At 32.3% G+C, this 23,636-nt stretch overlaps 1 protein-coding gene across 4 annotated transcripts; it reads left to right on the plus strand.

Annotated features, from left to right (window-relative positions):
• The first annotated feature begins 524 nt into the window (after positions 1 to 524).
• On the plus strand, positions 525 to 20,758 carry LOC148613220 (uncharacterized). 4 transcript variants are annotated; one of them, XR_015923296.1, is made up of 9 exons: positions 525 to 706; positions 3,114 to 3,287; positions 6,198 to 6,613; positions 6,985 to 7,153; positions 9,503 to 9,693; positions 10,642 to 10,690; positions 11,561 to 11,596; positions 13,316 to 20,412; positions 20,466 to 20,758. XR_015923296.1 is itself a non-coding variant. In XM_088586463.1 (8 exons), exons 2-8 carry the CDS (start codon positions 3,197 to 3,199, stop codon positions 15,094 to 15,096), a joined length of 2,733 nt encoding a protein of 910 aa, XP_088442589.1. In that variant the 5' UTR covers positions 525 to 734; positions 3,114 to 3,196; the 3' UTR covers positions 15,097 to 20,758. The 4 variants fall into 4 exon arrangements, 3 of the variants coding, with proteins under 3 accessions (XP_088442589.1, XP_088442588.1, XP_088442590.1); XM_088586463.1 differs by having other exon boundaries at positions 525 to 734; positions 13,316 to 20,758; XM_088586462.1 differs by having other exon boundaries at positions 13,316 to 20,758.
• Positions 20,759 to 23,636: the final 2,878 nt, after the last annotated feature.

Consider the following 23,636-nt stretch of genomic DNA (forward strand, 5'->3'; position numbering starts at 1 on the left):
ACATGATCAAATTATTTCTTTTTTAAAAGACTTAAAGCTGAATTAATTGGATGTTTATATGAACAAAATAAATGAATGAAATGTATTGTGTTGCAGGGACGTTTCAGAACCCCTGCATCCAAATACATTCCATTCATTTAATTTACGTATATAATCGTCCAATTTTCAATTCAATGCCAGACTGTAACAACTGAAGGAACAAAACTACTTTGCGAAGTATATACAAAAAAAATAAAATAGTTGAACGACCAGGCATGAAAAATAGGAATATTGACAGCTATCTTTTAGAAACATTAGTCATATGTATTGATTAAAATAAAATCCTTATTCATGTAAAGAAGCATAAAATGTATATTTATAACCAGTCTATGTCACAGGCTGTTAGAACGCCGAATTTTTGTCTATACTATCCCGTCAGATAGTAATGATAAAGTACTTTAGTCCAAAACTAGTAAATAGGTCCGTTTCAGAAATGGTATAACTAAATACCAAAAATAATTGTCTACACCTTTTGTAATGGGTTTTTCTCCCCTATATTATATAATACCCCTGGGAATTACGCAGACAAGGAAATGAGTTCAGTCATAACTTGCAGTTATTAAGAATAAGCTTGACATATGGTGTATTCTATCTTCATATTTCCGCATTCCGTCATTATGCTGACTATTACGTTGCCAATTTGGTGAGAGGAGACGCCCAACTACATGTAACTACGTTGTTTCGTCAAACCGAAAGTACAAAATATTTCAAACGATATTCCTATTCCACCTGATTGTGTTACTTAGAGGGTGAAGTGTTGTACCCCGACCACTTGTACTGAAACTTCCCCAAAATGTCTTCAACTCCTTTCTGTTTTAAAACAAACAAACATCAGTCCTTTCCTTCAAAATTCTATACGACTACTACTCGGAGCAGATCTCACCATTTTCAAGACAGAAGCAATCCTTGCCAATCTAATCACCAAATTCTTCAGTGCAGTTGGTTGTTTTATAGCTCATTTTTCAGAGCAAAATGTCAGCAATCTGTTGGAAGTTTTTTTTTCCTTGAAAGTTAATTTTTTTACATGAACTTGTTTCACAGGAGAGTTCAAGATTGTTAAAGGCGAACACTGTTTTAAACAAACACAATATTTTTAAATTGCCAATCAAGGGCATTCAAGGAGGCAGAACAATTAACAAGAATTTCATACATCAATTTCCATCATTGATAAAGCATGTTACGAAAAATTATAAAAATAAGTTAAGACACACACACACACAAAAGTAAACTCATTTTATGTGTGCTAGAAATAATCCTTAAGTTTACAGAATCCTGAACTTGCTTACTTGTACAGTGCCAGAACTGTTCCATGCAATTGACATTGTGTTTGATCATTGATCACTGATCAGTCATAGATCCGTCAAACTGACTCATTAAATGGGTGATTGCATCATGTGACCACACATTGATCTTAATGTTTTGTTTGTTGATTTTTGTACAAATTTACATTTGCAATGGATTTAAGGTTTGTGGCTTTTTCCTTGTCATTTATTTGAGGCAAAGTAGTGGCCTTTGCCTTGGGCATGACATTTTGACATATTCACCATATCAATTTTCGTTATATTAAGCATCAATTTATATTTGTTTTATTATGTAAGGAAACCCTTAGCAAACAGAAACACTTGCTGTAAGCTTGGGGCACACAGGGAATACAATGTGTATATTTAATATCTTAAATTTAAGGCTAATTGATTGTGTTAGTATATGGGGTTCATTCCAGTTGAAATTCTGAAATTTACATGAAACGATTACCCATCTTTAAACATACATGTAACAAAACTGTGATCGGTCACCGGTCATTGGTTCCGTCAGTGATCAATCAGTTAGTGGTTATCAATCCATCAATTAGTTGCACTGATCGGTCCAGGGACTGTTGAAATATTCATTTATTCATACATTTGTTATAACTTATATTGATAGAAGAAAGGATAGCAAATGAAGATATATAAGTAAAAATATACATGATATAGAAGGGTTAATTCCCAAAATTTTCTTGACAAAAGGAATTCAACCTGGTTATTAGTAATATGATTTTTTGTCAAACACAAAACTATGTGCTCAGCAGAAAAAAGGCATATACATGTATACTCAGGCAAAATTATTTCACATGATTTTCACCATCATTGAGCACACAATTTTCACCTTAATTGAACAAATAAACTTTGTGACAGAGTTCAAGTGAACTTGGGGTGAATTGAGGCTTCACATGTGAAGTTTACATGAATTTCATGTGAGGCTCAATTAACATGAGTTTCATGTGAAAAATATTTGCCTGTGTAAATTTAGAATAGTTATTAAGTAACTTGAAATTATGATACTTGTCACCTAATTGTTCTATAATGTCCATTCTTATTAAATTTTGGTTGAACCCTAAGTCCTCTGTATACTTTTTAATTAAGTGCCAGTACTGATCTAAACTAACATGATTTACAGTCCAACAAAGGTTTAGATGAAAGGGTTTTTCTTAAATGTATTTTTACCTACATCACCAATGGTGAAAGTTTCTGCTCAACTGAACTGTCTTTTTGGCCATCATGCTTAAGGTACAGTCTTTGAAGCGATCTGTGCAACAATTTGACAGATCGATAAGTGCTGACTGATTGATCATTGACAGATCAATAACCCATGACTGGTGACCGATCTGATTGCATTTTTGTTATATTAAATGACAGATGATCTGTTAAAAATAGAACAAATGTGAAATAAAAGCATTATTTGATGTTTAAATCTACAGCATTATGTTAATATGTTTGAAATTGAAAAATAAAACATTGAAATCTGTAAAATGTAATGACTGCTCTATGGTTACGTGATGCAATCATCGGTTTAATGGATCGGTTTGACGGGTTGATGAGTGATCGGAAACTGATTGGTGATCGATGATCAATCACAATTTTTATTGCACGAAGCGATTCAGGTACTATTCAAGTAATTCATGATGTATTTAAATTAAAAAGTGATGAACTATTACTATTTGTGATCATGTAATGGTATGGAGCTTGAAATTGTACTACAATGTTTCATATAAGTATCACATTGCTCTTTTACATGTAGCTACATGTATTATTTTTCAGACACTTAATGGCAGAGGTATTCATGTACATGTAGTCTAAAAGGAACAAGTTTGAAAGTGCAGTAATTATCTACAGTGTAAAGAATGGCAGAAATTGGTGATGTGGAACATCCATCTCCATCAGAACTTCGTCAACAGCTTGGTGAAATTGAAAACAAAGTTTCTAATCTTAAAGGTAATAAAAAGTCCTTCTCCCCCCAAAAAAAATCTGTACATAATTGATTATTCTTGTTTCCTAATTGAGGAATTTAGCTTGGCTTGAGTTCATCAAGCGCTTTTTGGTTTTGAGCTGAAATTTTTCATCCCAGTGCCTCCGATTGTTGTCTCTTTGACATATTCACCATATCCATTCTCATTACGGTATATTTTATATCAGCAAAGTAATAACCATTTCTATGGTACTCCTCAGACTATAAACTTGTTTTCCTATACATGTAAGCATGTTAACAACAGCAGCTGATGATACTTTATTGCATAGATTCTATTTCATGTATTTTATATGACATGAATGACCACAAGCAAAAAACGTATGGCTGTATAACAGTATCATGCTGTCAACCTCCAGCATTCACAGACAATTAGGTTTCCAAACAATATATTTGGTAAAAGTGTATTGATCTTTATAAAATTATATTGCAAGGCTTGATTTTTGGGGATTGTGACATGAGCCATTTAGGAATTAGAGGCCATAATAGGACCTTATTGATACATGTATCAGGACAATATAACTTGACTTTAAGTAATTAGATCACAATGAAATTGTTCCAGAAAGCATGGAACATAAAAAAGGAAGGCAGGGATTATTTAAGGGATTGTGAATTAGGGGCCCTAAGAGGGCCAGGTACCGGAATTTCATGATATCTAATTACATGTATTAGCAACACTTTGACTATATATAGTAATGGATCTTTATGAAATTATACTACAAAGTGTCAAAATACTTAAAAAAAACCTGGGGTTTATTTTGAAAGAGTAATCAAGGGAACCAAGGTTATAGCGATTTGAGAGATGTGACCATTTAGGATTAAGGAGCTATAAAGGGACCAACAACAAGAATTTTCATGAGATCTGGAAAATAACTTGACTATAATTGAATGGATCCTTATCAAAGAGTAATCAAGGGAACCTAGATTCTAGGGGAAATCATTAGAATGTAATCCAGGGACAAAAACCAGACATGGAAAAGAGACATACACAACAAAGAACATATAGTATCTAAAATAATTTATACAAAGTAACAAAAGTAAATGAGCAACTTGGACTCCCCTAAAAACTAGGAGCACCGTTGGGGTAAGTGTCCTCTGCTCTTCTAGAAAAAGCTTCTGAGTTGCTCATAAAAAGTTAAGGTAGAGGAAAGGGGAAAGAAAATTCCAAACTACATGTATGACAAATCAGTTTTCATGGTACAGATGGTTACACTGTAATGATCCACGAGTTCATGATGACGACCATAAAACTTCTATAGTGATGATTTAATTTTGTACCAACATAAACCTGTTCCAGAAGCCTAATTGTAAGAAGTCTTGTGCGATACAAAAAATCCTGTGTAGTTACAGCAAGCCCTGGCATAACGTGTGAGTTGTGATATGAAAACTCCATATGCAGGTGCTGAAGGGATGTTGCCACAGATAAAAGGAAGTTAACAATTCTGAATGAAAAGTCATAAGGTTGTCGTAAAGTTTGGTCAAAAGTTTACCTTTACCATCGATCTCTAAGTGTAGGTCAAGATATGAGGCTGACTTCACAGTGTCTGTTGTATCCTTTATCTCAAGTTCATTGGGGTAGATGCGATGTATCAAATCTCAGAAACTAGGATTGTTTAACAATAATACGTCATATATAAAGCGTAAACCTGGGATTGCTTTTTGGGATTTTGATATGAATCATTTAGGAGCAAGAAAAGGCCAGAAATATGCATTTTCATTATATCTGGACAATAACTAGACTTTAAAGGAATGGGTTGGTATGAAATTATACCACAAGACGCCATTCAACAAATGGAAGAATTGCATTGATTATGTTGTTGTGCCTTAATTGAACCATTTTGGAATTAGGAGCCCAAAGGGGCCAGGCATATGCATTTCATGATACAAATGTATCTGGACAAGAATTTACCTACATGTAAATAGATATCTGGGCAATTTATCATGAAGTGCCATATTTTCATTTTTCTTGGGGTTGTACATGTAACAAGAACCAATTATGAATGCTGTACTTCAAGCATCCATACTTTCCCCAACTGTTTAGGAATGGACCTCTGGGGTTGTATCAAGCTGTGCCCAGCTATGCATTTCATTTTTTAAATCTAGAATAGAAGTTTATTTAAGATTAATGACGGTTTATTTCTCATTCAATTCTGACAGTTCATTTTGTTTTTATTGAATTCATATAAAATTGTGTTATAAGAATATTCAACATACTTTGAATAGGATTCTAGCATGTACAGTTTACAGGAGGCAATAGTGGGGCCAGCTAATAAAAAATTCAACTTTTTTTTTATCTGTAGTCCAATTCTGAATTTGTTTTTGGTTTTTGATTCCTTGTTCAAAATCTGCCTGTACATTTCAATTAGTTTGTAATATTTTTCACTGTTTTTGAGTAACAAAGGGTCTAACAGGACAAAAACGTTATTTTTTGAAAGTCTGTATCCTTGAAAATTTTTGTTTGATTTGAATAATTTTTTTTTATAAATTGTTCTTATGTACAAGGGTTTTTAGAAGTATTCAAATTTGCTCTATCATTAAATGTTTTTGCAGTTATTGAGTATACAAAGTGATTCATGAAAGCGATCTGAAAGCAGAACTTGTTGCCTCAATAGAACTTCAAAATATTGTGTAATAATTCCAATCTAATTAGCACATGCCTTTCTCATGCATTAAAACTGGTTCTTTACCTTTTACGACCTCAGCAATGACAATTTTACAACAATGTAAATTCATTGTATGTATATTGTAAACAACATGGCTAGGTACCATGGAAGTAAAAAAAAATATTCTTTTACTTTGTTTGTAATTTCACTAGGTTTTGTGGCATGAAAAGTCAGATTTGTTTGGTTATACAAATAACATTTTGTTTCTAATTACAGAAAGTCTCTGTGATTTAGAAGATAACAACAAAAGATGGCTGCTTGTAGGAATTGTGCTACATACAGTTATTACCCCTGCTTTAAGAAAATTTGTTGCTCCTAAGTTTGACAAGCTCTGGCAGGATCTGAAAAGGACCAACAACATTGATGTACAGCTGTATCCAAATCATGTGAAAGACTATCAGTCAACATTTTTCAACTATGAAGCCATAAACAACAATAAAACTTTTGGACTGAGGCAGCAAGAAAAATTTGACTATCGAGTTCAGGATCCAATTAAATTGTCTAAACTATTTCTTCAGACAAACATGGCTCAGTATTCAGCTTTTGATGAAAGCTGTGACTTATCAGCTTTGCTTAGCATTATTATAAAAACTGGCATATGTCCTTCAGGTGCAATACTCTATGCTAACAAGGTATGTAAAAAATAATTTAAGCACTTAAAAGATGGTGTGCATTGCCACCTTAATTATTTGCTGGATTTTAATAAAACTTAGATTTAGATAAATACCAGGAATTTCCATTTTGCAAAGAAATGGTCTCATGCTGCAAGGATTTAAGGGTGGGTGATATTTAAATGTCCTTGTAATGACAACTCTATGTACATGTATACATGAGATTTTTTAGAACTTATTGTCTACTTTATATACTCTGAGTTATCATCATGTGTTGCAAACAATGGGCATTATATTGTACATTTCAGATCTGTTCAGAGATACAGAATTCTTTGGTCCACAAGAATTATAATTGTGTAGTGTATACCATAGACATATTTTGTATATTTTAGATCCGGTCAGAGATACGGAACTCCTGGGCCCACTGTAATCACACTGAATGGGATGACTCCAAATACAATGAAAGTTTATATCTTATGAAAGAGCTTGTCAGGAATCTAGGACTCTCAACTGAGGTGGAAAATGGTGTTGTGTCAGATATTGAAAGATGGAATCAGAATGGTAAAATATTTTGTAAAGAAAATGTACAAATTTGCTTTAAAATTAATTATTTTTGTTATGTTCAACCATTAAATAACTGAGAGTGATTTTGTCTGGTCTTGCAAAATGCAATAAGAATGTGAATATTTCAACAACAAAAAAAGACAAAAACACATGTTAATAGCATTTAATTTATTGTAAAATGGTATTTACTCCTGACACAGTGGAACTGTTAAATAAATTTTTCTCGGGGTGTCAAAGAGAAATCAATTGTTGTTTGGTAGAAATTAGCAATGAATACAAATTTATATTTATATAATCGGTTATAAAGCCTGTTTGGGCCCCAGGTTTTGAAAAATAATAGGCCAAAAGCAGCTCAGCAGGTCATAGAACATTTGTACATTCCTAGAGACATTTAAGGTTTCAGTATGTATGATACCAAACACACAATAAACGAACGCTTCTATCATGCATTTAAACGAACGCTCCCATCGTGCGTTTAAATGCACAATAAACAAACACTCTTAGCATGCATTTAAATGCACGATAGACAAACGATGAAAAATAATAATATTAACAAATAATACAAGAAAAAATACAAAATTGAATTAATGAAAATATTTAAATTAATAATAGCAAATAATATAAAAATAACAGTTGAATAATGGAAATAATCAAAGTACAAAAATAAATGAACGCTTGTATCATGCGTTTAATAGGACACTCATATCATTCGTTTAAACAAACACTTGTATCATGCGTTTAAATGAAAACTTGTATCGTGCGTTTAAATAGACACTCGTATCGTGTGTTTAAATAGACACTTGTATCGTGTGTTTAAACAAATGCTTGTATCGTGCGTTTAAATGGACACTCGTATCATGCGTTTAAACAAACACTTGTATCGTGCGTTTAAATGAACATTTATAACATGCATTTAAACGAACACCTCTAATCCTGCGTTCATCGTGAGTTTAAATGAAAGCAAAACGATATGTGAACGCACAATAAACGATGCATGATCACTAAAATGGGAAACGTGAACGTCTCAAGGAGTGTAGAAGACAACAGAATGTTCTTAGAAATCTGGTCTATGTCTGGATGCTCTGCCCAGAGAACTGTTAAGATGTGTATCTTATGTGGCTGAATGGGGTGGCCATCAGTTGGGGGGAGGGGTTGTTGAACCTCCTATTTATAACTTTGGTCAAATTAGGAAGCTTGGGTATCAAGTAAGTGAGCGTTGCTACCGGTTTTTTAGTTTGTTGTCGATTTTTTTTTTTTTTTTTAATGTTTAAAGAATCTCAGATTTTATAAGCAAAACATTTTAAAAAACTATGCACCTACTTTTACCTATTTATACTGTTTTTTACACTGAGTGGTTTCTCCCATATAATTAAGTTATATTCCTACATTCATTGTTTTCATTAGGAAGAGACTGGAGGCCACCAGCACCTTTTTCAGTTTATATGCAACTACTTATAATTACACCCACTTGATATTTTGGTGGGTGTGTTTAGAAAGACAGAAGAATCCTACCTGTGCTCATGGTCCATGCTTCCAGTTTTTAGACGCCGTTTTTAGACAGGTCGTATTATGGCATACCATTGTCTGTCCCTCCGTCATTTGTCACAATTTTGACAATAATTGGAAAACACTTTCACCGACTTTCATGAAACTTTTGTGAATTGTCTATATCTATTGACCTTTAAATTTTTATAAATTTCAGATTTATCATTTCCGTGTTATGAATTTTTATACTTAAAAAAGGGGGATTTTCAAGTTTTTGCACAATAACTCAAAAATACTTTCACTAAATTTTATGAATCTTTGGTGAATTATTCATAGCTATTGACATAAGCTCCCTTCCAATTTGTATAAATGTTACATTTCCAAGTTATGAAAACTTACTCTTAAAAAAAGCAGAAACGGCCAAGGAAATTTATTCATTGAAAAAGGTTGAAAAAGGACCATTTGTTAAGCATCAGGACAAATTGAAAGGGCTACGGGCGTATCATGCACTTGAAGCGCAGGTCAGATTGTTCCTTTGCTTTTTTTTTTTGTTTCATGTTTTTTGTTGTGTGTCTGTTTTCCCTGTCTGGTCTTTATCCTTGGATTGTACCTTTGATTTCTGCTGGAATTTCGGTTCCCACAATTACTCTTCACGGTAGCTTAATATTGGAAGGCCAATGGCAAATGGGTATCAGAGCAAAACAACAAGATTTTGACGAAACTTTGTTGAATGATTCGGTATCATACAAATTAAAAGAAAATAAAATTATCATTTAAAGTTTTCTTATTCTGAGTCCAATTTGAAGGAGATATTTACTTGTTGGAGTCTGATGTCAGTATTTCATTTATTTCTATTTTTAGGAAAGAAGTTCATGGGAGGAACAACAACCGTTGTTTTGGTAGAAATAACAAAAAAAGTAAAAGATATGATTAGATATGCTGAAGTGATTTCTGTTGGCACTCCTGAACAGATTCAGAAACTGAAAGATAAATTGACTGGAGCAATGGAGAAACTGTTAAATTTTTCATCACGAATGACGCTTCTTGAACAAGTAAGAATACTAATAGAAAGTATACAATGAAGAGAATCTGTGATAAGAAGATATTAAGGAGGAAAATGTTACCATGGCATTGTGTCTATTATGTCTATTCGTTTACCCATGTTAGTATACTTCACAAACTCGGCATTTTCTAACCTGTTCAAAGGAGTTTGATAAAGATTTGAGTGGCAAATTGGATATTTAAATTTGCTGTCTGCACAATTTTAAGGTTGTAACATGCTTTTGAACTTTTAATTTTCATAAAATAATCCACTGAAGGAGATTGTAAGCCTAACTCCTTGATTTTTAACTTCACAACCAAATTTCATAAAACTTTGTCACAATATACAAATTTTCAATCCACTGAAGTATGTGGAAGAAAAATGCACCTTTTTTACTATGAAATAGCATGAAACAAATTGTTAGTTCAACACATCAAAAACTACCAAACCAAATTTCATGAAATTTTGTAGGTAGCGGGACATATGTAGTTGTGCATAATTGTAGTCCTTTGATATTTTTGTTAGAGTTATGTCCCTTTGGTCTTAGTTACTTTAACTAAGACCAAAGGCATGTATTTTAATTTCATTGAAATGCTGAATATTAGTTAAGTGTTTGTGAGCAATATTATCCATTTCATATAATCTAAATTGGTATTTTAGCCACACTCCCTAACTAAGGAACCACTTAATATCTTAATACACTGAAGCGTGTTAATTTCAAATACTGGTAGTGTTAATTATCAATTGATAATTTTGACAGATAGATCAACATTCAGATTTCATATTATTATTGTAAAGGAACAATCAAGCTATTTATTCATTTATCTTTTGTTGCTGTTGTTTTTTCAGACTTTGCTTATTTTTAGTCATTTAATTAGAATATATTACATGTACATGTATTACTTTTTGGTGAAATCTGGTGAATAAATAATATTACTTGTTTTATGTTTTTACTTAGAAAACCGAGGATATATCAGGATTCATCACCAAATTAGCAACAAAAATTGGTGAGGAACTTTTTACCTTTCATCATTTTCATGATTTTAAGATAACATGAAATGTCTTTGAAGGAATTTTTTATAACTTATGTACTGCACATTAATATAAATGTTTCCATTTTTTTTATACACCTATCTTTCTAGACGAGTTGTATTATGGATTACTGGTGTCTGTCAATCTGCCTGTCTGTCTGTTGTTCAAAGTTCACACATTGACTCAAAATTTTGTAAAGCTTTGGTGAATTGTTTTTTTTCCTCTCAATTGATCTGAGGTCCTTTTTTATTTTTAAGAATTTCTGATTTTGCAGTTTACAAACTTAACTCAGTACCAATAGTTGTTGAACACGGTGTGGGGGAGGGATGATGAATGAAGAGGAATCACCCCTCCTGCTGTCTGTTCTGTCCACATTTCTTGTAAGTGCAACTCCTCCTAAACTGAATGAGGGATGTTGAAACTTAAAATGAAGTTTGGAAATCGTATGTAGATGTGCTCTAGGAAGTTTGTAGTTACTGTTGGGGTGGGGTCCAAAAGAGAGATAATCTAATTATAATATTTTACGTTATATCTTCATAAGTACAATTCATGAATTATTCAAGGAATTTTTATTAAACTTTATAGGAAGTTTGGGTATCATACGTAGATCTGCATGAAAAAATATGTTACTGTCAGGGAACATCAAAGGAAAAATAATAACTTACCAGTTATACATTCAACCAACTGCATTTGAAGGGATATTCTCTTTGATGAGCTTGCTCACAGTATTTCTAGTTGTTTTCAGAACATGTTTGTTGCATTATTTAAGTTGTAATGGTTCAGTAGAATATATTTCTTTCACTATAGGGGCATGCAGTATAGATTCTTTTTTTTTTTCATTTCAGACGAAAAAGAGGACAGTATACCAAAACATATGAAAGGTAATGTAAAATGTAGAGCTTGAGTCTTTTTTACAGAATATTTAAAATTTGTATGGTTCGAGCATTTTTAAGGGAATCAAATATTAAAAAAGACAAAACATAAAAAAAACAAGCATTGAGACATATAAAACAAGAACAGCATTGATTCAATAAAGAATGCAAAATTTTATCATTAAAAAAAATTCCATCAATGTCATAAATATTGTCCAGGACATCATTGAAATAGTTGGGATGAAAACTTCCTCGTTTAAAAAAATGAAACAGAACAATTTCTACAATGAAAATTTTAGGACAAATTAAAGCAAATACAGACATAATTAGGACAAATGCACACAAATAACCTGGACAGGATATGATTTAAACATGATTTATTTGGAGGCGAACAGGACAGAGAGAATATTAGGCAAATGACATATGGGGCAAAACTGGAAACAACATACCGACAACAAAAAGACATAACTAAATGTAAAGAATTCAAACAAAGATAAAATTAAGACAATAAAGACTGACTCAATGACAAAGGCAAAGTTTAGGGGTATATAGGAATAACCCAGTCTCTTTGTCCATCCATTCGTCTGTCCATATTTCTTGTCAGTCCAACTACTCTTAAACCACTCAGGGAATTTTGTTAAAATTTTATAGAAGGTTGGGTGTGATACGTAGAGGTGCCTGAAGGAATATAGTTACTGTCGGAGGACTCATAAGGAAGAAAATCCATCTTAAGGGTTTAATATGTTAAAATCTCATTAGCCCAACTCCTCCAAAACCACTTAAGGGAATTTGATGAAATTTTATAGGAAGGTTTGGGCATCATATATAGATGTGGATTAAGAAATATTGTTATTGTCTGTGACTCTAGAGGGAGATAATCCAACTTAGGAGTTTTACATGTTAAAACCTCATCCACGCAATTCCCCAAAAACTGCTCACAGTATTTTTAGTTCTAAACTTCCTGTGGGTACTTAGACAATTACAATGAAAAGGCTAATTTGGACAAAAGCAACACTAGGCTTACCGTTACTTAGACATAAATCGATGGATTGATTTTAGTTTAATTTCCCATGGCAGTATGTCTCATGAATTTTTATGACAAGACTGGCCAATTTAGCAGACCCATGTTTGTACCAGTTAACACAAAGAGCCAGACTTTTATTATGCTAGGTCGCAGAAGCAACAGCCTACACACAGGATGTAGTCCAGCTAAGAATCATGCAAAATAGTATTTATGTTTGGAAAGCATACATAATTTTATTTTTGATGTTTTGTTTAAATTGTTTACAGTAAACAGAAATTAACATGTTGCTTTTCATATAACACCTGTTCGTGGGACATATAATTTATATGGAATGTACTATAGAATTCAAATTAAGGAAGATAACTCTGCAAATGACACTGAAATACAGTAGAAAGTATTGATTTTTTAATGTAAATTATCTGTTAAGAGCAGACAGATTGGAATGAATAATTATATATATTCATCATATAGACCTATAAAGCAATTTAATAACAAAAATAAAAATATGTAGCTTTTTCACAAAATAGTACAATAGTACAACTGAATAAGAACATAAGAGATAACACTTTAATTGGCTTACAGTGGTCAGGAATCTCTGAAACAGGAAAACAATATTAATATACATGTATTTATCTTGTTTCTGGTTTGCATATTTTGTTTGATCAGATAAATTACATGACTAAAAGCTATTATTCTAATTTCAGAAAAATATCAACTTTACATTAAAGGATGGCAGAGAGATGAAGAAACATTTACAGTTACCAGGGCAACAAAAAAGGTGGCCGAATTAATTGAAAAGAACAATATTGTTGTAGTAACTGGTAGTTCTGGTTGCGGCAAATCATCCATTATTCACCATGTTGCACTTGAGTTACACTCAAAAGAGAAATATGATATAATTCCAATTGTATCCTCTCCAGCTGATATTGTACAATACAGAGATTTAAAAAAGAATCAAGTTTTTGTTATAGATGATCTATGTGGGAAGAATTTCATTAATGAACAAGACTTGCAAACATGGAAAGAGCAGGCCGACAAAATCGAGCAACTATTTCCTTTAGAAGTGAGAAAGAAACACGATGTAAAAAAGGTTCGTCAGGAAGTAAATTCTGGTCAAATGAAAATCCTTGTCTCTTGTCGTTTACATATTTGGAAGGACGAAAAATTCAAGATCTTGAAAATGTTTACCAGACAATCAGTAGACTTACAGTCTAAGGAGTATAGCTTACTGCCCAAAGAAAGACATAACATGATCAGCAAGTATACAACTCTATCAGATTATGATTTGCAGGAAATGGATGAAATGTTTGAGAAGTATTCATACTTTCCCCTGCTTTGTAAGATGTCAAATGGAAAACAAGTAGAGAAGTTGACTGAACTTTTCACATCTCCTGTTGAAAGTATAAAGAATGATATCAAAGACCTGATAGAATATAAACATTTTGAGCACTGTGCCTTGGTGTTATGTGTATTGTTTCCTAATGAATTAGATGAAACATTCATAAATCCTAGAACACCACCACAAAGTGTTGAAGTGAAAGTTACAGAAATAGTTGCTAATTTTAGAATCAATCTAAAAATAGAACTGGAAAGAAAACAACTTGTTGACACCTTCAATAGACTTGATGGAACATATATCAAGAAAATAGGATCAGTCTACAGTATAGCCCATGATAAACTGTATGATATGGTTGCTGTAACTTGTGGTCAAAAACTTGTAGAACTTTTCATTGAATATTCACCTTCATCATTCATAGCAGAAGGATTCAGACTTTTGTCAGGTCAAAATCTAGAACAAGATGATTCTTTCCTGTATTTATCTGATGATATTGAGAATGTTTACTTTGACAGAATATTCAGAGATCTCAAAGAACAAGATGGAACGTCCTTCTTTCATAATCAACAATTGAAAGAAAAAAGATATAAAGACAAAGTGATGGGATATATAAAGGAACACACAGATTCATGTAAACAAGTATTCCTTGAATTGGATGATAAAGGTGTTAAATATAAAGATTATAATGATTACACTAGTACACCAATGATGGAAGCCTCAAGGATTGGTTTTTATGAATTAGTTAAATATCTCATTTCTATAAAATGTAATGTAAACAAAACAGATAGTTATGGATTTTCACCTTGGTGGTATTGTTTTATGAATGGTCATGTAAATATTGTAGAACTGTTAATAACAAATGGTGGAAACATTCAAGATGCTTTGTGTAATGCATGTCAGTGGGGTGATATTAATATAGTGAGAATGTGTCTAGAGAGAAATGTTGATGTGTCACAGTGTGGTGGTATGTTGGGACTGACTCCACTGTTTGCTGCATGTTGGGTGGGTCATACTGATATTGTCAGATTGTTACTACAGAGTAATGCAGACCCCAGGCAGAGAAGTGGGTGGGAGGGGGGTCTCACACCTTTACATGTAGCAGAAAATGAAACAATTAAAAACCTTCTAAAGAGTTACATAAAAGATTGATATTCATTCTTCATGTCTCAATAAACTACACATGATTTATTTATAATGACCCTTTAATGCGTTTGTTTTAAATATTTGACATGACTTGTGGGGTCTTGTTTTAATCGTCTTTTTGTGCTGAATCAGAAAATATAATTATTTTTATGATTTGTGGAAAAAAGTTGTTTTTCTAAATTTTCTGGAATGTTCTGTAAAGTGGTTGTTTTATATTTTGAGTTGATTTTAGTGATTTATTTTTATATTTTAAGTTTTTGACTCCTGTTGTGGGGTCTTGTTTTACTCAACTCATCTTTCTGCATCAGATAATAGTGGTATTTTTAAGATTTGACAAAAAAAGTTGTTTTTCAACTTTTTCTATACTTAAAAAATCACAAAAATGGAGCAGACGACTTTCATGATGGTGTTTATTTTTTATATTCAATATCTGACATGACTTGTGGGGTCTTGTTTTAATCAACTTTTTATGCTGAATCAGAAAATATTATTATTTTTTATGATTTGTGGAAAAAAGTTGTTTTTCAAAATTTTCTGGAATGTTCTGTAAAGTGGATGTTTTATATTTTGAGTTGATTTTAGTGATTTATTTTTATATTTTAAGTATTTGACCCCTGTTGTGGGGTCTTGTTTTACTCACCTCATCTTTCTGCATCAGATAAAAGTGATATTTTTTAGATTTGATGAAAAAAGTTGTTTTTCAAAATTTTCTGTGCCTCAAAAATCTGAAAAATGAAGCAGACATTTTTTCATGATGGTGTTTATTTTTTATATTCAATATTTAACATGACTTGTGGGATCTTGTTTTACTCAGCTCATAATTCTGCATCAGATGATAGTGTTTTTTTTAAGATTTGATAAAAACAAGTTGTTTTTCAACTTTTTCTGTCCTTCAAAAATAACAAAAATGGAGTAGACAACTTTCACGATTGTGTTTATTTTTTTTTTATTCAAGAAAGTTTGTGCTGAATCGGAAAGTATAATTATTTTTATGATTTGTGGACAAAAGTTGTTTTTCAAAATTGTTGTGGGATCCTGTTTTACTCAATTCATTGTTCTAAAACAAGAAAGTCAGTATTTTTGACATGTGTAGGAAAAAAAATGTTTTTATGTATTAATTTTGTATTTTGACTTTTTTTTAATCTGATCAGAATAAAAATGAAAATGTGATTATTTTATGACTTGTTGAAGAAAATTATGTTTTAAAATTTTTTTGGGAGAAAATAATTTTAATGTTTGTTGATGTGAGAAAAAAAAATCAATTAATTAAACTGTCAGTGGATTAATACCATACTTTGTCATCAATTAGGGTATCTACATTAAAAATTGTGTCTATTAGGTAGATCAAGGGTAAAACATGGCCACTATGGCTATTTTTAGACAACATGGATCAAGTCACCAATTCTATATATATCTCAAAAACTTTAAAAGATACTTGAAAATAAATGTGAATTTTATTCTTCAGCTTGAATAGCTCAATGAAAGTCTCCTTTGGGTCAAAGTTATTGGACACTCCTTGTTACAGTTATTGGTGTTGAAATCCAAAAAATCCAGTTTTCAGCCATTATCTTGAAAACTATAAAAGAAAGAAAAACTTTCAATTGATGAAATGATCCTTATGATAAGGCCTACATATGTCATTTTTAGAGTTATTACCTGTACTCTGTGCATCTGTCTGTCCATCACATTTGAGTTTGTGGGGACAATATCTTTCATGTTTCTTTGACTTGACTTTTGATGAGCATCTCGGCATGTATGTCTAGACAAGCCGGGGACGCTTACCCTACCAGTGCACCTGGTCCATGCTCCCAGTTTTTAGTGGAGTCCAAGTTGCTCATTTACTTTTGTTACTTTGTTTGTATTGCTTTGGTTACTTTATGTTCTTTGTCATGTTTTTTTTTTTTTCAATGTCTGGTCTTTGTCCCTGGATTAAATTCTTTTGATTTCCTCTGGAATCTTGGTTCCCTTGATTACTCTTGGAAACTGCTTAACAGGTTGTGTTCAAATTCTATAGCATTGCTAATCACTGTGTGTGGTTGATCTATTGTGTCATCATTTTGATTCGATAAATTTTATAGGGGTTACGGGACTTCGTACATGCTTCACTATAGAAACACGGCTCAACAATTTTTACACCCAACACAACGAAGTTGCGGAGGGTATATTGTTTTTGACCCATCAGTCCGTCTTCAGTTTTCCGGGCTTTTTTTTTAAACGCGTGCAGATATTGACATGATTTTTTGGTATACAAGTTCACCATGATAAGTTACAGGTCAAGTTTAACTTTTTTCTGCTCCAAAGATTTTAACCAAAATTACAGGCCTTGAACTTACCAAAATTCACAATAATAAGTTTTCCAGACATTTTTATCTAAATGCTTGCAGATATTAATATGATTTTTGGTTTATAACACGATGATAAGTTACAGGTCAAGTTTACATTTCGTTCTGCTTGGATTATTTTTAATGAAAACTGTGAACTTAGCAAAATTCACAGAAATAACAGTTTTCAGGACTATTATGATTATAAGACATGATTTTTTGTTGTATAAATTCACCATGATATGTTACAGGACGAGTTAGTGTTTGGTTCCGCAGCAATGATTTTTACCAAAAATACAGCCCTTGAACTTAGCAAACTTAGTAAAATTCACAGAAATAACAGTTTTCAGGACTTATATGATTATAAGACATGATTTTTTTATGTATAAATTCACCATGATATGTTACAGGACGAGTTAGTGTTTGGTTCCGCTGCAATGATGTTTACCAAAATTACAGCCCGCAAACTTTGCATAATTCACAGAATTAACAGTTTTCCGGACATTCTTTCTAAACGCTTGCAGATATTGACATGATTTTTGGTATATAAGTTCATTATGATAAGTTACAGGTCAAGTGTATTTTTTGTTCTGCTACGATGATATTTTACTTTTGATTAATTAAACTGAAAGAAATCACAGACTGGAGTTTTAAACTTCTACATGTATTTCACTTACAAACAAATTTACTTGAGTATCCAACATGGGGACACATGGGGTATGTGAGCGCGCTCACTAAAGTTCTTTAATGTTCAAATTTTATAGGATTGATAGTCACTTCATTTTTTGCTACTGGGATACTTTGTGGACGCAACTCCTGGGTTACATTCTTTCAATTTCCTATAGAATCGTGGTTTCCTTGATTACTCTTCCTCAGAGACAGCTGTACAGATTTTGTTCACATTTTGCAGAATTGTTAGTCAGAATATTTAGTTGCTCATGTTACAACGTATATTGATTTTATTAATTCAAAGTACAGGAGTTATTGGACTTTTGTGCTTCAACCTTTTGCAGCAGCAGGACAAATAATATTTTAGGGTAGACAATGTAGCAAAACTTTGAAGTTAGGCATTTCAAAATCATTATAATGATAGTATACTAATGGAAGTAATTTGTCACAAAATGAACTTGAAAAAATTATTTTTGTATTCCATATTTTCGCTTCAGTGCGGACAACATGGAAGTAAATTACTCAGTTTAATATATGTACTGCAATTTAATTTAATTTGTGTACTTTAATTGAACTTATTGTACATGTATGAACTGTAATTGAAATTAATGTACATTTAGTACTGTAATTGAACTTATTGTACATGTATGGACTGTATTTGAAGTTAATGTACATTATGTACTATAATAGAACTTATTATACATATATGGACTGTAATTGAACTTGATTTACACTCATGTACTGTAATTGAACTTCAGGTTCAGCTAAAGTCAATATCTAGGACATTCCTAAATGAAATGTTTTCATTAATAGTTATATTACTTAAATTTAGTAATATTTCTGAATGTGTCTTTGTTTGTATTTAACAAACAGGCACAAGTCAAACTTCGGAAAAAATGTTTCATATCTTCTAAATAACATTAACAAAAATAGTGTACACAACATATTTTAGGATAAATCTACAGCTGTCAAAAAAAAAAGATCTGAAGTCTGAAATCATATAGTCCTGTTCCTAAATGTACTATGCAGTGCAAGATGGCATTAATTTTCTTGTTTTGTGGAAGGAAACATATGTATGTAGAATACTGTATAAAGAAGCATTAAACAAAGTTTTCAGAAACATAATAATTGCATTCTTAATATCTTGACTAAAACTGTCTTGACAATCAATGTCCTATATTTTGAATTTAGCAGAACAATGAACATTTACATGTATGTACTGCCATTCCACTTATATACACTTGTGTGCTCTAGTGGAACTTAATAAACGGACTATGAATTGTATTGTATCTAATGTCTTTCAGTGGCAGTTCCAGACTTTGGTCAGCTGGGGGAGCTTTTAAAAAGTTTAACAAGGGCAGAGCGTATAATTCAGGTTAAATAGCCTTATTGATTAGCGAGGCAAATGATTGGGGGGTGGTAAAATTTGTAGAAAATCAAGATTTCGTGCTAAAATATACATTTTCCCAATAAAACGGGAACGTGAACGTCCCCTGCGCCCTTCTGAATCTACCACTGTTTAATCCAGAAGAAGTTCAGGGAATAAAATTAATGTTGTGAATTAAGGATGTAGACCTAGGGTAAGGCAACCAACTCATACAAATCATTGGAACGTTTGTATTCAGCATTTGATATCTGAATGTCATTTAAGCATCAAAGTAACTCAGACTGATTTCATTCTTTTTCAAAGGAAAGCTTGAATGGCTTTGGTAAAATTGAATATGATACAAACATATCACTGATTTCCCTTACCCTAGGTCTACCTCCTTTAAACATACAAATCAAGTATCCGAATCTTTTCAAAACTATATATATTAGAACGATATAGTAGAACCACAAGTCTTGAGTAAAACCTCAACAAATTACTAAAATAAAAAGGCTCTATTTCCCGAATCACATTATGTTCTAGGCAATTTTCATTTTTCATACATTGTATAATTAAAGATTATGCTACTGAGTCGCTTTATAGTTCCTTCAGTTTGCAGCCATTTATTCTCTTATATTTGCATCAATAATCCTTTATCTAAACATCGGACATTATCTGTTTATAAGGTACATGTTTTTGTATCGAAAGAGTAAACAAGGGAACCAAGGTTATAGTGGTATTCAAAAGAATGTAATCCAGGGACAAAGACCAGACGTGGAAAACAGACATACACAACCAAGAACATAAAGTAACTAAAATCATACATAGAAAGTAACAAAAGCAAATGAGCAACTCGGACTCCACTAAAAACTGGGAGCATGGACCAGGTGCACTGGTAGGGTAAGCGTCCTCTGCGAAATAAACGCTTCAGTAAACATCCTAGGGGTGGGTGGCATATTTGACCAGGTACATGTACACCACACCATTGGTGTAAATTGGTTTAACCCATATTTGACCAGATACATGTACACCACACCATTGGTGTAAATTGGTTTAACCCAGATACATGTACACCACACCATTGGTGTAAATTGGTTTAACCCATAAGATTAAGTTATATGAGACTTGTATGGTCATGATTATTATTTTTAAGAGACGAAGGGTGTGGGGGCTAAAGCCTCCTTTGCTTCTCCGGTAAATCTGCCACTGGTCTTTACTTTAGGCATGTGCAGTATTTGTACTTAGCTTAAATTTGCATATTGTGTTTTATCTAATCTCTTGTACAATAAAATCATGAAATTGTGAAATGAAAGTTATGCTTTATTTTGGGTAGTTATGGGGTTTCTTATATGGTTTTGGTTTCATGGGAGGGGAACAGGGGTATCACCTAGTGAGCCCTGCTCTGTTTTTTTCTAGAGTTTAGTGTGAGATAGTCTCCAAAATAAACTGAAACTGACAGATGAGCCAGGAGAAAATGTCAGATTAAGACAGGCTACTAGTTTATCCAGTGTTTTGACAGATTTATTGTACCAAACTTTTTAGTACCCCTCACTTGCAGTATGGTTTATAGGAGAGTTCTTCGTTATGTCATCACTTACCTGTGATTTGGTTTTGGTTGGCAAAAAATCCATTGAGTGGCATAGGGTATCAACTTGAAATCATCATAACTTTTTCATTTTTAAAGATATTTGAAAAATTCTTTTTGGTTCCCTACATTGAAAATAAATTCTTTTTATACATGGAATTTTTAAATAAATATTCAGTAATTAGACTATATCTACATAAGAGTTTGATTATAATTTTATACAAAAATAGATGTTTACATATAAATATCACCACAAACTTCTTTTTCAAGTATATCGGTTATAAATTCACATACGTAATATGAAATATTTTATCTAAATGAAACTTTTTACAAAACAAAATTGGATATAAAATAACAAAGTTATAAAGTTTTGAAAATTGGGGTTCTAATCAAGAAATTGTCAATTGTTTATTTAGTTGTTTATTTGCCAACCAATTTGACACTTACTGTTATGCAATTTGGTGAATATGACATCACTAATGAGATTGGCGAACTCTTCTATATTTAGATAGAGGTGTCCATCCTTCCTTCCTTCTGTTACACAGAGGAGTCCCATCTCTTATCCGTAACTCTTTCCTCAGCGTTGAATGGGATTCAATGATATTGTAAAAGAATCATTATTACATGTACATATTTCCATTGTACGCCTCCTATTTTAGGTTTTGTTCCAAATTAACTTGGGGATTTCATAAAGCAATGTTTGTGAAAATTGGGACATTGAGGAACCCTTGTTTTATTTGCCAGTCCCTTATATATACCACTGAATGGAATATAATGAACTTTTCCAAGAGTCTTCATCGCACATTACCATCGTGCACCATGTTTTAAGCTCATCTGACCTAAAGGCCTTAAAAGCCGGGGACAGAGAAACGTTTGGACGCAAGCACACCATAACAAGGTCTCAATATGTCTAGTTGTGCCCACAATCTAAGTATAAAAAAAAAACTCACGGACATGCTAAAATCTGAAGCTGTTCTGTCGTATAAATCATTACATACTTCATTTCTTTTTGTCAGTGTTATTTATACATAAAGATATAAAATAAAAAAAACTGTCAAAAGATAAGTTCTTGCATGGAAAAATATTACGAAAGGGTGTACTAATGGACGAACGGAGAATGGACACCAATATCACTATATAATTCCCACTCTCAAATAAGGTCAGATATACCAATATGATTCATATTTTTTTCTCATAATTTATCATTTATCATAGTCTCCGTGTAGTAATGAATATCCCCTCCAAAAACTTTGGAAATCTCGACTTGTCAAGCATGGGTGTCCGTTCTGTATGACCGATTTTAAAAATACATACATAATTCATTCCTATCAATATTCAATTGGTAAAAAATATCTACTTGACAAAAAACAATTGTTTTCATAGTTAAACAATTTATCATTTTCTTTAACGCATGGAAAAAAGTTTGATCACAATCACTTTCATCTAACCTGGTAAGATATTTGACTATTTGTGAAAAAAACCATCGTATAAGGGATATACATGCACATTATCTAAGCTTATCTATGTTTTTTTTAATAAATCCCTTTCAACAGCCCAATTCCCTGAACTGTGGAAAACCGCGACCGTGATCCCACTTTTTAAAAAGGGCGATGGACTAGAAATTTCGAACTATAGACGTATGTGACTTATATCATCTGTCGGCAAGGTTTTTGAAAGGGTTGTCTTTAAGCATATGTTTAATCAATTTTTGTTCAATGACTTACCGTATAAATTTCAATCAGATTTTATCCCAGGCCATTCAATCGTTCACCAGCTAATAGAAATTTATCATAAAATTACAATGACTCTCGGAAAAAAAACATGTCTTCTTTTGTTTTCTGTAATGTATCTAGAGTAAAGCATTCGGTCGAGTTTGACACATAGGTTTACTGACAAAAAAAGCATATGGAGTAAGCGACAATTTGAATAACTGATTTAAAAGCTATCTATCGAACAAAGCGCAGTGTTTTAGTGGCCAATTCAAAATCTCCTCTGAAACAAACAAATGGTGGAGTACATGTACCACAAGGCTCCTTTCTTGGACCTCTTTTCCTGATTTATATTAATGACATAGCTGATGATCTCATCAGTTTTACCAGACTTTTTGTGGATGACACATCGCTATCATACTCTGCACCATCGTATTCTACAATCGAAGATGTAATGAATTTAGGCCTTGAGAGTATAACAACGTGGTATGAAAAATGGTTAATAAATTTTAATTCACAGAAAAACAAGGCTTTAATCATTACTAAATGCAACATTACGGGAGACATTGATTTATTATTTCAAAACCAACCCATTGAATTTGTTTCGTCTTATAAACACTTCGGTATAACGTTTGATTCGAAAGGGACGTTTTCAACCGGCCCATTTAGACAGTATTATGCTATCGTCTGGCAAAAAAAAATATCCGTTCTTAGAAAACCTAAATATGTTCTTTGAAGAAAATATTTAGCTAAAATTTATCTAACTTTCATTCGTCCAGTCATGGAATAAACGCTTCAGAAGTCTGGGACGGGTATGGTCTTGATGTTAAAAACAATTTAGAAATTTAGAAAAAATTGTATTGGGCGTATTGTAACAGGATTACCTATTTTTGCTA

Source organism: Perna viridis, chromosome 6 (genome assembly GCF_037379345.1).
Source record: "Perna viridis isolate PV_CMFRI_1.1 ecotype Kerala chromosome 6, ASM3737934v1, whole genome shotgun sequence".
Taxonomy (NCBI): Eukaryota; Metazoa; Mollusca; class Bivalvia; order Mytilida; family Mytilidae; genus Perna; species Perna viridis.